The following is a 14,522-nucleotide window of genomic DNA, read 5'->3' as shown; positions in this document are numbered from 1 at the left end:
AGAGTGATATCTCTTTGCTGACATTTCAGTGACAGGCCCTGCAGCTCACGGAGAATGTCTTTCATGCAAGCCAAATCAAGTAAAAACCCTGAGTTTGTGAGGTGTTTGTATAGCGCCAGGAATTCCTTCCTCTCTGTGTCGTTGCGAGATGCATCCTCACTTGCAATTTTGAAGTGGCGCGCTAAAGCAGGGTAGTTATTCCAGACCGCCTTTACAGTATTGAAACTACTCGCAACCCATCTGATGTTGAATATCTGTCCAATTCTCAAAATCTGCATATTTAGATCGGCAGCAGCTTCCTCAAGCAATCTCACTTTCTTTGCAGACTGGTGGTACAGAGAATACAGCTTGGCAATGAAAAACTCTAAATGATTACATCCAGAAACCACTTTCAAAGAATCATGGACAGCCAATTCAAGGCGATGGGCCAAGCAATGTATGGACTGGATGTTTGGAAAATCACGCTTAAGCCTTGCAATGACTCCAGTGGATTTGCCAGTGAGAACTGAACGCCATCGTCTGTGGCGATGCTGATGAGGTTTTCCCCTAAAAACTCATCATATAATCCCGCTGTATGAAGGCACTGTTTTAAGCTGTTGTAAATGGACTCCGCATTTGTGCCCTTGTCTAAAAAAACATGTTCTATATCTCCTTTGCCACTCACATCACATCTCACGTATACGATGAGATAGGCACGCCCATGTACTGTGCTTTCGTCAATGGTGATGCTAATTTTTGAATTGAGCTCTCGAATATTTGAAACAAACTTCTTCCGCATTTGCTGTGCAATATGACCTACAATCTCAGCACAGGAGTGATCTGATTTATGCGCAGTTCCCACCTTTGCACCATTAAGCTCCTGAAGCTTCATTAAAGGGGTAAGCTTTCTGTAAGACAGCCTTTCCTTAGCCACCATATAGGCGGACCTGAATGACGTTGCGGTCTCCTCCATTAATTTGGAATTCACCTCAATTACTTTATTTGGCAGAATCGCCTTTTGCTTAGTCAATGCTACTTCAATGGCCCTCTTGTGTGCAATGCTGTCCCTGTGTTTATATATCTTTTTTCGCAACTTGTTCTGAGCAGCGCTGTTTATTTCCCCATTAATCCACTCCTCAGACAAGTGCGTGCCAGGTACCTTTTCAGACAGAAGAAGGTTTTTTGCGTCCCTACAAGCGATGCACCCCAAGCTTCCATCCTTATCAAACAGCCATGTATATCGGCTCTTCCAGTCTCTCCACTGCTGGCTGTTCCAGTTTAACGGGAGAGAGGACTCGGAGCAAGAGGGGTTAGGATCGTGACCGGCCTCTGACGAGCTGTTACCATCTTCAGCCAGAGAGGACTTTATTTCTTCAGCTTCTTGCGTTGTCACCGCGGGCGCGGCGGGATGTCTAACAGTGCTTGCAGCAGGTGAATCGGTCGTGCTGCTATTAACGTCATCACTACACAATTTCTTAATAAAACCAAAATTAATTAAACTGCCTTGTTTTCTTTTTGCCATGGCTATGATGGTATAACTGCAGAATGAATTAAGGACTTCTCGCGCAGATAAATTGCCTCCAACGTTTATTTTTTTCTACAAATCTATGACGTACTAACATATGTGGAATTTGCACCGCAGCGCCCCCACACATTGATGCTCATGACAAGAATAGCATGTATAGTAATCTTTATTGAAGTAAATTAGGTTTTAATCGCCGTCATGCATGAATGAATAATATTTTTGCTATTTTACACATAATAATCCATCATGATCACATTACACAACTGAAATTGCATGTCAAAATATATACTTTTTTTCAATCGTCCCTCCTGAGTGGGGCGATTGAAACACAGGGGTGGAACGGATGAAACATAACAGTTTATACGACAACTATTCATCTAATGCTTGTTTTTATGAACAATACCTGACAAGTAACTTATGTACATATTGTTACAAACATATTTTGTAATTTATTTTCATTTAACCTGTTAGCCAGCAATCCCACTTTTGAAAAATCTCCAGAAATGGCATACCCAAACTAAAACAGATACAGTTCATGAACCTTTTGCACTAAAAGCACAAGTATGATCTCATTTGAAAGCTGACACTTGGCAGTTTATTGTAAATTTAGAATTAATTATTGTAATAATGATTTTTTTATATATAAATAGCTTCAAAGTTTTGTAATGTTATTAGAAAATTATTTTTTATAAAATATCTTCATGATATAATATTGAAAAATAATAATATTGGAGTGTGAAGAATCTATGAGAATCTATCAATATTTCTCTAAATGTGCAATGTTTTGTTAAAAGCCCTAAGGGACTTTGTTTGGTCAAGCACTTTCATGACCACCGCACAGGAGTTTTTTTCTGAATGGGAGCGGATGACACTCATAATTCATATTAAAGGTATCGACTCATTTTTTTCATTTCATAACTCCTGTCACAAATTAAGACATAACTGTCACTATAAGTTTCTCAGAATAAAATAGTCAAATACTGAAACTTGAGTCTTATATCTTTATAATGATGCATAGTTGTTTGTCAATGTATAACATTAAATCTATCTGATAGTAACTTTGAACTATTTAAACAAAGATTGATTCAGTGAGTCGGCGTCCTCGTGAAGGATAACAGTAATATTAACCATTTTTGTTCTTTCGCCCAATAAACAATAGGTGATAAGCCTATGCGCATTTTGCGTAATCATTCTAATAGGCTCGACGAAGACAGACAAATCCGTTTACAATTAATTTTCTTACATTTCTTCCTTGAGTCATATTGAGTGTTTGCTAGTTGAGTTATTATGAAGAAAATGAGGTCAACCAGAAGACGATAAATTAAATTTATTGAAGATTGAAGATTGGACAATTGATGATTATTAAAGAGATGTGTTGTGTAATTGAAAATGAATTTGCATTAAAAGAAACAAGTCTAGGAACAGTATATGAATCTATGAACAGTATAGGCTAAATAACTATGTAGTTTTTTTTTTTTTTTTCTTATTCTTATTCTTGGCATTTTCTGTAGGTTCATATGGTTAAATAACTATTAAACATCGAAAACACATCTTATGCATTACAAATGTTTTCATTATTTATTGCAAAACACTTTTTTATTCAATGTTTAAACACATAGTGTGACCACATTAACAGCGGTTTTCCTATGACCAGGTTTAACTGGCAGGAGGCGCTGTTGGGACGGTTGAAACACAACCGTCCCGACAGCCCCTCCTGCCAGTTAAACCTGTTAAACCTTAAAAACTCTGATATTACACACTTAAGGGTGTGTTGTAGTACTAATACACCTGCCGTATTATCATTACAATGGCACATAAAACAATAACTTGTCAGTCAAAAAAAAGTACTGCATGAAATAATTTGTGGTTCATCCATACCGCGTTTCAATCATCCCGGCTCTCCCCTACTTAAAGTTTCTATTTCACTTACAAGACTTTGTGGTTATTTTAGTCTGTTAAGAAGCTTACCGATATTGAAATAAGGGTTTATTGAAATAAAGTTAATAATATTCAGAGGCTGCTTAGAGAGATCTAACAATAAACTAACCCAGGGCCCCTCCCGCTTAAATCTATGAGAGAGGGTGCTAAATAAACATATGCATACTGTCACAGGATCAGCTACACATACAGCCACACCGTAAACACTAGATCACAATCACCGATTACTGACTTACAGCACCTGCCTCCAATCATCACTTACACCATATCTGCAGTCACCATCCTCAATCCCATCGTCTGGACTCATCTGAACTATAGACACTACCCAGCAAACACAGAACATTGGCACAACGTACCCAACCTTCTAACAACATGGCCAAAAGGTTGCTATAACTAAGTTGTGTGGTGAAGGTTGTTACAGCGTTGACACAATATTGACTTTAAACCACTGTTTATTTTTTCCTTTGATTTGTCTGCTATTTAAGTCTCATCCGTTTCTTTGCTAGATTTTCTCATGTCTGCTTATGCTGGTTAATGTAAGTCACTCCAGGTATAGTCCTGACATATCATAGTAACACTATGCCTTTATTTATTTTACAGAAAAGAGCCATTCGCATTATTTTCAAAGCAGGATATAGAGACCACACAAATCCACTCTTTATTAGGTCAGGATTATTAAAACTTAAAGACAAACTCTATTAGTGATGTTCAAAGCTAGAAGCAAAGCTCTTCCACATGACTTACAAAAGTTATTTGTTTTTACTTCTGAAGATGGAAATCACAGACGGCCGTATGACTTTAAACATCTAATAGCACGAACAAACCTGAAACAAATGTGTTTGTCTGTTGCTGGAGTAAAAGCTTGGAATTCTCTAAGGAAAGATTTAAAAAGGTGTACAAATATTTTGGAATTTAAAAGGAGTTATAAAAAGAAACAACTTGAATTATATCAAACTGAATTTGGATTTGGACTGTATGTGATCATTGTAAAACGTTTAAACAAATATTAGATATGTTGGAGTTTGGGTGATGGTGGAGGGAACAATGCTAATGACATCTACTATTTATGTTATTTCTGATCATGGAAATGTAAAGGAAAATTCAAATGAATTGTATGTGCCTTGTACAAATAATGCATTTTCATGAAAAGAATAAAAAGAGAAAGAAAAAGAAAAAGAAAGAAAGAGACATGTGAAGCTCCGATTTGCTTTGTTCTCTGCCAACTTTACCTATGCCTGCAGTGCCACCCTCTCTAGTCCCGGGTTGTCCTCCTGGTATTGGACTCATACCTGCTTACTGGTTTCTGGGCTTGCATCTCTCCTCTGGATTTGTTGGTGTTTCCTGGACTGATTCCGGTTACCGACTTTTATTGCCCGGCTTTCGACTAGGCTCTCCTGTTATTTGTTTTACTTAAAATAAATTTGTATATTCAGTTCTTTTTTTCACAAATGTATGACTTTTGGAAGTGTAATTTGATTACCATATGCAGTTTTAATAAAGTTGAATTAGCTAACCTTCTATGTTTTAATAAAGTTGAATTAGCTAACCTTCTATGTCATTTTTACTCTTCAGAGTGCAAACTTGCAGATGTTGATTATAATGAATTTACTGTTACACTGTAAAAAAAAATTACATCCGCAAGTCAAAAATTTCAAGTGACCGATAACATCAAAATTTTTCAATTAGTCTGACATATTATTTCTCATTGAGCCAATGTTAACAGACTATTGCAACAAGAATTTCACTTGGGCCAATTGAAAAATTTAGATGCTATCGGTCACTTGAAATATTTGATTTGGGAGGGTTAGAAATTTTTTACAGTGTAGGCCCATAAATAATAATAAGGATAAAAAATATTTAAAAAGTATAATTATCAAACTAATTAAAAATTAACCACAAAAGATAATGGGCCCTATTTTAACGATCTAAGCGCATGGTCTAAAGCGCAGGGCGTAAGTTCACTTAGGTCGGTCCGAATCCACTTTTGCAAGTTTAACGATGGGAAAAATGGTCGGTGCTCCCGGCGCATGGTCTAAAAGGGTTGTCCTTATTCTCTTAATGAGTAATGGGTGTGTTTTGGGATTTACGTTAAACCAATCAGAGTCACAGCTCCCATTCCCTTTAACCCTCTGAGGTCGGCAAACGCGCCCCCGCGTTTTGCTGGACTTTTTTTACATTGTAGCACTTTAAACTTAAATTACTCCGTCATTTATGGTCATACAGAAAAAATAAATATAAAAAAAGAATCTGTGATATTTCTACTTTTGTATGTGTCCACTTACAATCAAATCAAAACATTGTGCTTTTGAAAAATAAAGAAAATAAACAGGGTGTGCGTTCTGCCTCTCCGTCGCGGTGAACTTTTTTTTCTTGAGCACGTCTATAAACTGAAACAAAACTCAGCGAATACTTGTCACACATTTATGAGCCATATACCTTTATAAACATTTAAGTGTGTACTTTTAAATGATCGGATTCAAACTGAAAACAAATATTTTCTGTTTAAGTAATTTGTATAAAACCAACAAGATGTCCAGCTTCTCAAACGCTTGCTCATTACAGTTAATTTGGCCACGCCTACTCGCGCAAAAGATATTCACATGCAAATCTCCACATGGAACGCGAACGCGCTCGTTACCTCAAAAACAAAACACTTCATCAGTCTCTGCTTTTCGTCGAGTTTGAAAGACGTGAGCTTACATTGGCTTTACCCCAGAAGAAGAATGCGATTTCAAGACAAGAAAGATAAGGTAAGAAATTCTTACATATTAGTTTGTTATTGTTGCATAAATTTCACATTGCAGTTGAACTGTTGCTAGATATATGGTGAATATTATAATATTTAGACCCGTGTTTACTGTTACTGTGTTTGTGGATATCTGCTCAAACGTAGATATGTATATGGTAGGCCTAACCATAATGTTTTATATTTGAGCGCGATCGCGTTTGAATGTATCATATTTTTTATCGCGATCGCGTTTGAATGCATCATATTTTGGAAAAGCAAAACGCTCCAAACGGCTTCATGTTTTACTATTATCTCATTTCATATCATCATAACGAATGGAAACATTTGAAGTAACATGATAATCAATATATTTTTCTCTAGCTTAGTTGTTACTGAAATCTTTTTGAAAATGTATATAGGCTGCTATATTGTTATTATTTTATGCAGCACTGCGCATAGTCTATACCTACAAGGCACAACAAACCTGTGTTCATTATATAATATATTGTTGGAAACATTTGTGTGAGTGTGTGTGTGTATTCTGTGAATTTTAAAAAGCAATTTTAACCAGAAAAATCTCAAATGTATTCCCAAAATCGTGCAGGCCTTTCTCTTGATATCAGTATGTTCACTTTTTTTTTTTTTTTTTTTTTTCAGGGCCCAGATGCCACTGAGTCCTGCTGACTTCAACATTCACAGTACATGTCTCTGTACATGAACATGGTAAAGTGAAAATCAAACACCTTGGAAATGAAAGGTATGTACAATGTTTTTAGGAATGGCACAAAGGTCTCTTTCTTTGGATCATTGTTATCAATAAGTGTTTTTTTTTTTTTTTTTGTGTATCTTTGGATTATGTTGTAAATAAATCCAAACAATTTTAAAAGCCATTCTTTTTTTAATCTCCTCATTCTTTGTGCAAGGTTGGTCAGAATGATGGGCCCTGATAAGCTCCTAATAGGGCCATTAGGGAGTGTCTTTGTCTTTCTCAGGTGTAAAAAGCCTTACATATTAATGAGATGATCCGCCCCTTCGCATATTGCTTTTTCACACAAAACACGTCGTAAAAATTTTAAATCAATATATTGTCTTCTCTGAATGAGCAGTCAGGGTGATTTTCACATAGTTTTAGAGCAAATATTCTAGGCTACGTCATACAATTTTCAAAAGTCTTGTGAAGAAATAATAAGTATGGGTTTCATGACCTTATTTCAGTGAGAATTTTTTTTTGTATTTTCACAAACCACGCATAAATGTCATTATCTCAAAACTACAAACTTTTACACACATGCTGTTGATATATTATTGTAGCAGAGTTTGTGCTGAATACAGTGTAATTAGACTTTAGCCATGAAAATGTCACAAGTAACAGAAATAAGCACAAATGTCAGAGCATGTCAGAACACCTCCAGGGCCCAGAAAACAGCTCAGACCCCAGAGGGTTTTTTAAATGCCAGTTGCGCTTGCGCCATGGTGGATTTGCTATTTACATGCCGGAATTTGATAGTGGAAAGACCGAAGCCGTCTCCAGAGCGCAAACGGATCTGCTCGTGCGTGAGGTAAAAGTGCGCAAGCAGAACATCTACGGGACAAGCCGGATTCACCATATCTTTATGTACACAATCTTTTACATTGTATTCCTTTTATTTAATTATTTGGCATGTTTGTGTGCTGCTGTGAGTCCCTGTGTGTTTAATAAGTGAACGCGCGTTGTGGACCCGCCTATAGGCGCACATTACTAACGCGCTCTTTCGATAACAAAAAATAATAATATTGCGCCATTGACTTTAGACCAGGTTTCAGTTGGTTGATGGCTCAGTCTATTTCTGTTGCCTCAAAATAGCAACGCGCCAACAATGCGCCTGAACACACCTCGTTCTCAGACCAGCAGCCCATGGGCGCAAATGCATTTGCTATTTAAACAACTTGGCGCAGGACGTGAAAATGAAAACTGCATCGGGCTGAAACAAGCAAAAAACACTTGCGTCGCGCTGCATTGCACCGGGTGTTAGAAAGGGCCCAATATACTAAATGGGGGATATCTATATCTAACAAAAAATCTATGATTGTCATAACGTCATCTCTCAGTTGCTAAATTTCATGCAGCAACGTTGCTACAGCCCTGTCGCGTCTTACAATTCTACGTTGTAACAATGTTGCAAGCATGTAGACAGCGACGTTGCCATAGTAGAAATACAACGTGCCACAGATGTTGTCACTTTTCACATTGTTACTTTTGTAGTTTATGAATTGACCTTTGGCTTTTTTTGTTTGTTTTTTATAGAAATCAAGAGAAGCTAAAGTCCAAGGTGGGATCGTCCCAACAGTAAGTCCAAAAAAAAAGACAGTATTTATATTATTGTACAACTTGAGACATATAAATGGAATATAAATGAAGCACTCAAACTGTTGATTTTTTTTAATTCACTATTATACAAAGAGGATTTTACAACTGCCATTTGACAACATTGTGTGTGTGTGTGTGTGTGTGTGTGTGTGTGTGTGTGTGTGTGTGTGTTTCAGTGTATGATCTCAGGATTGTCCTTCTGGGGAAGAGTGTGTCAGAAAACAACAGAGTGGGAAACTTAATCTTAGGGACAGATGTGTTTGACATTGAAGCTCCTCCAGTTAAAAGGAAGCTCCAGCAGCGCAGCCAGAGAGTCGGAAGAACATTGACGGACAGATGTGTGGACGTCATCAACAGTCCTCAGCTGCTCCAGCCACATCTGTCACTCCGTCACATCACACAGACAGTGAGAGAGTGTGTGAATCTGTCTGATCCAGGACCTCATGTCTTCATCCTCGTTCTGCAGCACAATGACTTCACTGAAGAGGACAGATACAGAGTGAAAACTGTCCTGAAAGAATTCAGCAAAGAAGCGGTTAAACGCACTATAGTGCTCACAACTGATAAAGAGACAATAGGATCAAAGTTAAGTTCTGTGGTCATGAATAATGTGGTCCAACAGTTAATAAAGGAGTGTGGAGAAGGGCATCTGCAGCTTGATGAAAGTAAAACAGAATGGCGTTCGGTGATATTCAACATGATAGATAAGAAACTCAAGGAAAACCTGGAAGAATATCTCACATGTGAGATATATGAAGATGTTAAAGGAACATCAGTGGATGAAGAGCAGAGCAGCTCGGAGGAAGAATATCAGGAGAGTTCTTCCCACAGAGATGACGGAAAACCCGAAGAGAGACAGAAAGAGAAAAGTGATGGTGAAGGTAGTTCAAAGATTTGGTTTGTTTTTGTTTTCAAAATTGTGCTTCTGAGATTATGATCATGAACTACAATTGCAGCTATTTAAAAATACTGCCAGTATTTACTAAGCTTCCAAAAATATTTTAACACACAAACTTCTCTGGGAGGACTTTCAACTTATTGATTGTATCTAGGAAAGTTACTAGTACTGTTTCACAGAAGGTAAATATGAGTGTAGGCTTATATTTATTAAACTCAAACTCAGAACTTAAAAGAACCTGACAAGGAACTAGAATACAAGAATTAATTGAGAAACAGTTAACACTTTGGACCAAACATGGACCGAAAAAAGAAATAAAGCAAAAATGTATTAAAAAAACAGGTCAATGAGAAAGACCCTAAACATTACACTTGTATTGTATTAAAGACGCAGGCAGATATAAAATTAGAAATGCAATGATATGAAATGAGTGTAAACATTGTTTTCTAATGTCTCTTCATTTGTATTTCAGTATCAGCAAATGTCTCTGGAAAACAGAAACTGAACCTGGTGCTGTGTGGAAGTGATGGATCACCTATAGTCTCTGTGTCCAAAATGTTACGAGGGAAAAAAAGAAATCCTTCACGTGAGAGAGCAATCACTGAAGAGTGTGTGAAGAGAGAGGAGAGGATTCATGGGCGTCTGATCAGTCTGGTGGAGCTTCCAGCTCTCGTTCAGCTCTCAGAGGAGGAAGTGATGCGTCAGACTCTCCGCTGTGTGTCTCTCTGTGATCCTGGAGTTCATGTTTTCCTCCTCATAGTTCCTGTTGGTCCACTGTCTGAAGAAAACAGAGCAAAAATAGAGAAGATCCAGAAAATATTTGACTCCAGAGAGCACTTCATGGTGCTTTTCATAACAGATCTCAGTGTTGAAGGACCGGTGACAGAGTTTGTCAAATCCAGCACAGACTCTCAGAGGTTAATCAGTCTCTGTGGAGGTCAGTACAGACTGATGGGGTTAAAGGAGCATGGAAACTCAAGACAGATCCCAGAACTACTGGGTTATATTGAGAACATGAAGACTAAACCATATTCACTTCAGATGTATGTGAAAGCCCAAGAGAAAAGAGCCAGACATGAACTGGAGGAGAAACTGAGTGAGATGGAGGAAAAAATAAAAGAGTTAGAAGAGAAGATTCAGTCAGAGGGTGAGTGGATTTTTTTGTACAAAATTCTGAACACAATTTTTTTTTTACTTTTATACTACATCTATACTGTAGGCAACAATCCACCTATGATGACAGACGAGATTAAACAGAAAATGTATATACTGCTTAAAAGTTTGCACATTTTCAAGCATTTATTATTTAACCATATTAAAACTGTTACATAAACACATGTATATTATATGTTATTTAAACACATACAGTATAGATAATAAAAAGACACACACACACACACACACATACAGTAAATATATATATTAGTGGTGGGCCGTTATCGGCGTTAACGTGCGACTCTTATCGGGCGATAAAAAAAATATTGTCGTTAATCTATTCTCAAAGTTGGGTTGGGAGCTGGGTCTATACTATGCAAGCTATGATGACTTTCACCTTGATATTTTAGCGCGGATGTACCTGCCGAATTCGGTTCGGTGTTTGGTACGCATTTTCAAACCGAACGGTTCGTTGGATCATTTTTCCTGCCGACCAAAATTTCATTATTTTAAATGTAGGCGCGTTGCACGTGGCAAGCGCGCTCATAATGTAAGAGACGCTGGCGGTACCACAACATTGTCCGACATCAACTGGCAAACGTAATGCAAGCGGAACGAAGCTGCTCGTTATTGTGTGGTTGATGGACCGTTGTTTATCAGTTTGGACCATAGACTGTAAAAAATATGGACAAAGCGTCTGTGACGTCACCCATAGACTTTCTGAAGAACGGTTTTGAAGCCGTTTATGGGGGGTATGGGCGGCGCCATCTTGGAAAATCTTGGGAAATCCTAACCCCGCCCACCTTCTGGCCAATCCATATATGGGTAAAGGACGCGAGTCCGGTTATTCTGCAAATGGAACAACGCGAGTCACTCAGCTCGCTCTGCTACTCCGGTTATCTCTGTATGTATATTTTAGGCAACAATAAAACGAAATAAGTTATAAAACACCACACTGCCTCTTTTCGTTTTCATTTAAAGAAATCTTAAACATTATAGCCACACAAATGTGGTTCAGGCAACGCATATTGATTATATTCACTGCATATAGACCCTTTTACAGTTGGTAAACATGGTGACGTGTTTGTGTGGGCGGAGCTTAGCTGGAGGCAGAAAGATCTCTCTGGCCGCTTCACTAACGCTAGTTTGCAAGTTTTGTTAGCTTGTTTTTTAACAATGACTGGAGAAAATCCGATTTCGTCTTAATGTGCAAGGTCACTCACTGTCCAGGACCGCGATTGTTATTTGCAAAAGTTAATTTTAACGGACGGAACCAGATGACCGTATACGCTCAGTCAATAGACGATCTGACAGGATTAACGTTAACGCTAACTGTTACCTCCGGTTGAGTGGCCTGACTTCTACACCTACCCGATAGAGAAACCGAGGGTAAAGAGAAACTGAGGGCATATATAAATAAATATATATATATATATATATATATATATAGATGACTATAACTATGTGCTGAATGGTCATGTAAAGACTTGTGCGGTACGATCCGCAGTTCTGCCTAGCCAGCGCCCAGAAGACGACAATGTAAAGAGTGACACTACGGTGCAATTTTAATGATATGAATATTTTCTAGAAATAAAAATTCCAGATACAGCATACTCATTTTTCATCGATTCTTGCACTCAACAACACAACAAGATGACATTTAATAATACAAATAATAATTTAAGCTCCTTATTATGTAGCCGAATCTGTGCTGGTTTGTATTGGCCGCCTCCAGTTTTCCGTTTGTTTTGCCTCCAGCTAGCACCGTGACGTAACTGTGACGTCGGCGCAAAAGGGGTCTATAACGTTAGCCTATTTATAACAAAACGAAATATAAAACTAACCCTGCCCATGTGCATTTGTACTAAACAACAGATGTTGCAGTAAACAACATTACAGATCATCTTCGTTGTATTAAAATTTAAAATGACAAAACTCAACCCAGTCTCTTTTTGTTAAATTTCAGTTTTATCAATATTAGCCATTATAAAAGTATAAGTAAAAGGTACAAGAAGCTATACAAATAAAGCAAACAATTCAGTCAAACGTACAAAGTCAGCGCTCTAGTCTAACCATACAACAGTAAAGTTAAATAGCTTATAAAGTTATGAAATTTCACTTCACTTAGCCCTCAGCCAAAACGATTGGGCAGGGAACAAATTATTGATTCACGAGACCAATAATCGCCCGTTAGATACACACAAGACGAATTATATCTCATGTTTAACCACTACAGAGACGCCAGAGTCAGAGGCAAACGTCAGAACGACTAGCCGAGGAAAGGCTGTTCCCGGCGGGGTACATAAGCGCCGAGCGCCCGGTGATTGCCTGCATCTCACAACTTGGATAACATTTTCATAAATCTTTATAAATAAACCACAGATTTGAGCTTTAAACAACTACATTCTCGCCCGAAAAACTACATTTCATGATACAAAAACAGTAGTATTATATTTCAACTGTATATTAAAAAATGGCGCTTCTTATGTTGTCATTCTCCTTGGCGCAGCCTATGCTCGTTATCAGCTGTCAATCAAGCTGTCAATCAAAGTTAACCACGCCCTTATTTGTCATACATTTTATATCTAAATACGATCTAAACTAACGAGTTAGAAAAAAATTCACCCCCCTCACAGTTGTCAGGCACTCTGAACCTATCGAAAAATACAATAAAAGTCCATGGGACCAACCTGTAAAAACATGAATTTATGCTGTGAAAACGGACATTTTAACATGGGGGCTATGGACATTTGCTCCCTTTTGGGACCTGCCCCTAGCGGATTTTCAATGTATTGCAGTTTTTCGCACTTCCGGGTAGGCTTCATTTTTCAGATTAGAATGTTGCCCCTTGGTTTGGACCAAAGCAGCCAAAGCAGCGCGAGCCGATCGTGATCATGCGACACTGTTACTACACAGCGCTAAGAGATCCAGAAAAGAAAGCATTTGAATTCGCCACAGAAGTAATAACATTGCTGCGAGATCTAGTGACAAACATTCACATTTCTCCGTTATTAACGGATCAAACAGTGCGTGGAAGCCAGGAAGAAACATTGTGCCATGAATGAACTATCCAGTGTCCACAGATCAGCAACATTCACCATGGATTTACTGTAGTAACACTAACTGCAACCATGGAAGTTTGGCAGGAATAGTAGGCTATAATGCTTTCAAGTAACATTACGTCAGTTTTATTTTGACATTATGAATAAAATTGCTGCCCTCAAATGTTAATCTGAACTAAAAATAGACCTTTGTTTATAACTACTACAATATTAGGCTACATTTCATTTTTTCCAAGGAGCTGTTTTGTTTTATATGCTCATAAGAAGAGTCAATTATAGCTCCATCATTACTCAAAAAAATCATACTTTATGATGTTAGTTTTAATAATAATAATAAAAAATCTCTGGCATTTCTTCACAAGTTCTTTTAAATGTCACTTTGTATTTAAGAAGCACGTGCCCTTTATTTCATTATTTGGGTAGCACACATATTCTGAATGCCTTCGGAAGAATTCAAATGAGCCATTTTAATCTAGATTAATTCCAAGATTACAGTGAAATTAATCTAGATTAAAAAAATTAATCTATGCCCACCACTAATATATATATATATATATATGTATATATATATATATATATAGAACTACTAAAAATGATTTATTCATCGACCCGGAACCAAGTAAATTTGATAATTTGATTATAATAGTGTAACCCTCTTTCTCTCTCTCTGCTCACTGGTCTCTAGCACCGGCGCTGCTGCTCTGCGTTGTGTTATGTATGTTCGTGGGTGGTGGTAGAAAGCGGGGACTCAGAGGAGTTTGAGATCGTGTCTTGACCATTTATTCCACAGCACATTTCAATGCACATGCCATTCAACAGCAAGCTTGCGCTTCTGATATTATCATACTTTGCATTAGCCACCATGCATTAATCACATTTATAAGGAAAAA

The 14,522-nt window shown here is 37.6% G+C and overlaps 1 protein-coding gene across 1 annotated transcript in view; it reads left to right on the top strand.

Annotated features, from left to right (window-relative positions):
* LOC311078834 (GTPase IMAP family member 8-like) overlaps positions 1-14,522 on the top strand; it is a 28,364-nt gene that overhangs the window by 9,066 nt on the left and 4,776 nt on the right. Inside the window, exons 3-5 of the mRNA XM_084107841.1 lie at positions 8,455-8,496; positions 8,694-9,398; positions 9,888-10,562. Coding sequence (XP_083963967.1) covers position 8,496; positions 8,694-9,398; positions 9,888-10,562 — 1,381 coding nt within the window. The 5' untranslated portion in view covers positions 8,455-8,495. The remainder of the gene's footprint in view (positions 1-8,454; positions 8,497-8,693; positions 9,399-9,887; positions 10,563-14,522) is intronic.

The sequence above is a fragment of the Abramis brama genome, assembly GCF_963993115.1.
Source record: "Abramis brama genome assembly, chromosome: 1".
Lineage (NCBI taxonomy): Eukaryota > Metazoa > Chordata > Actinopteri > Cypriniformes > Leuciscidae > Abramis > Abramis brama.
The sequence above is the reverse complement of the archived record's forward strand: the minus strand, read 5'-3'. Positions and strand labels throughout refer to the sequence as shown.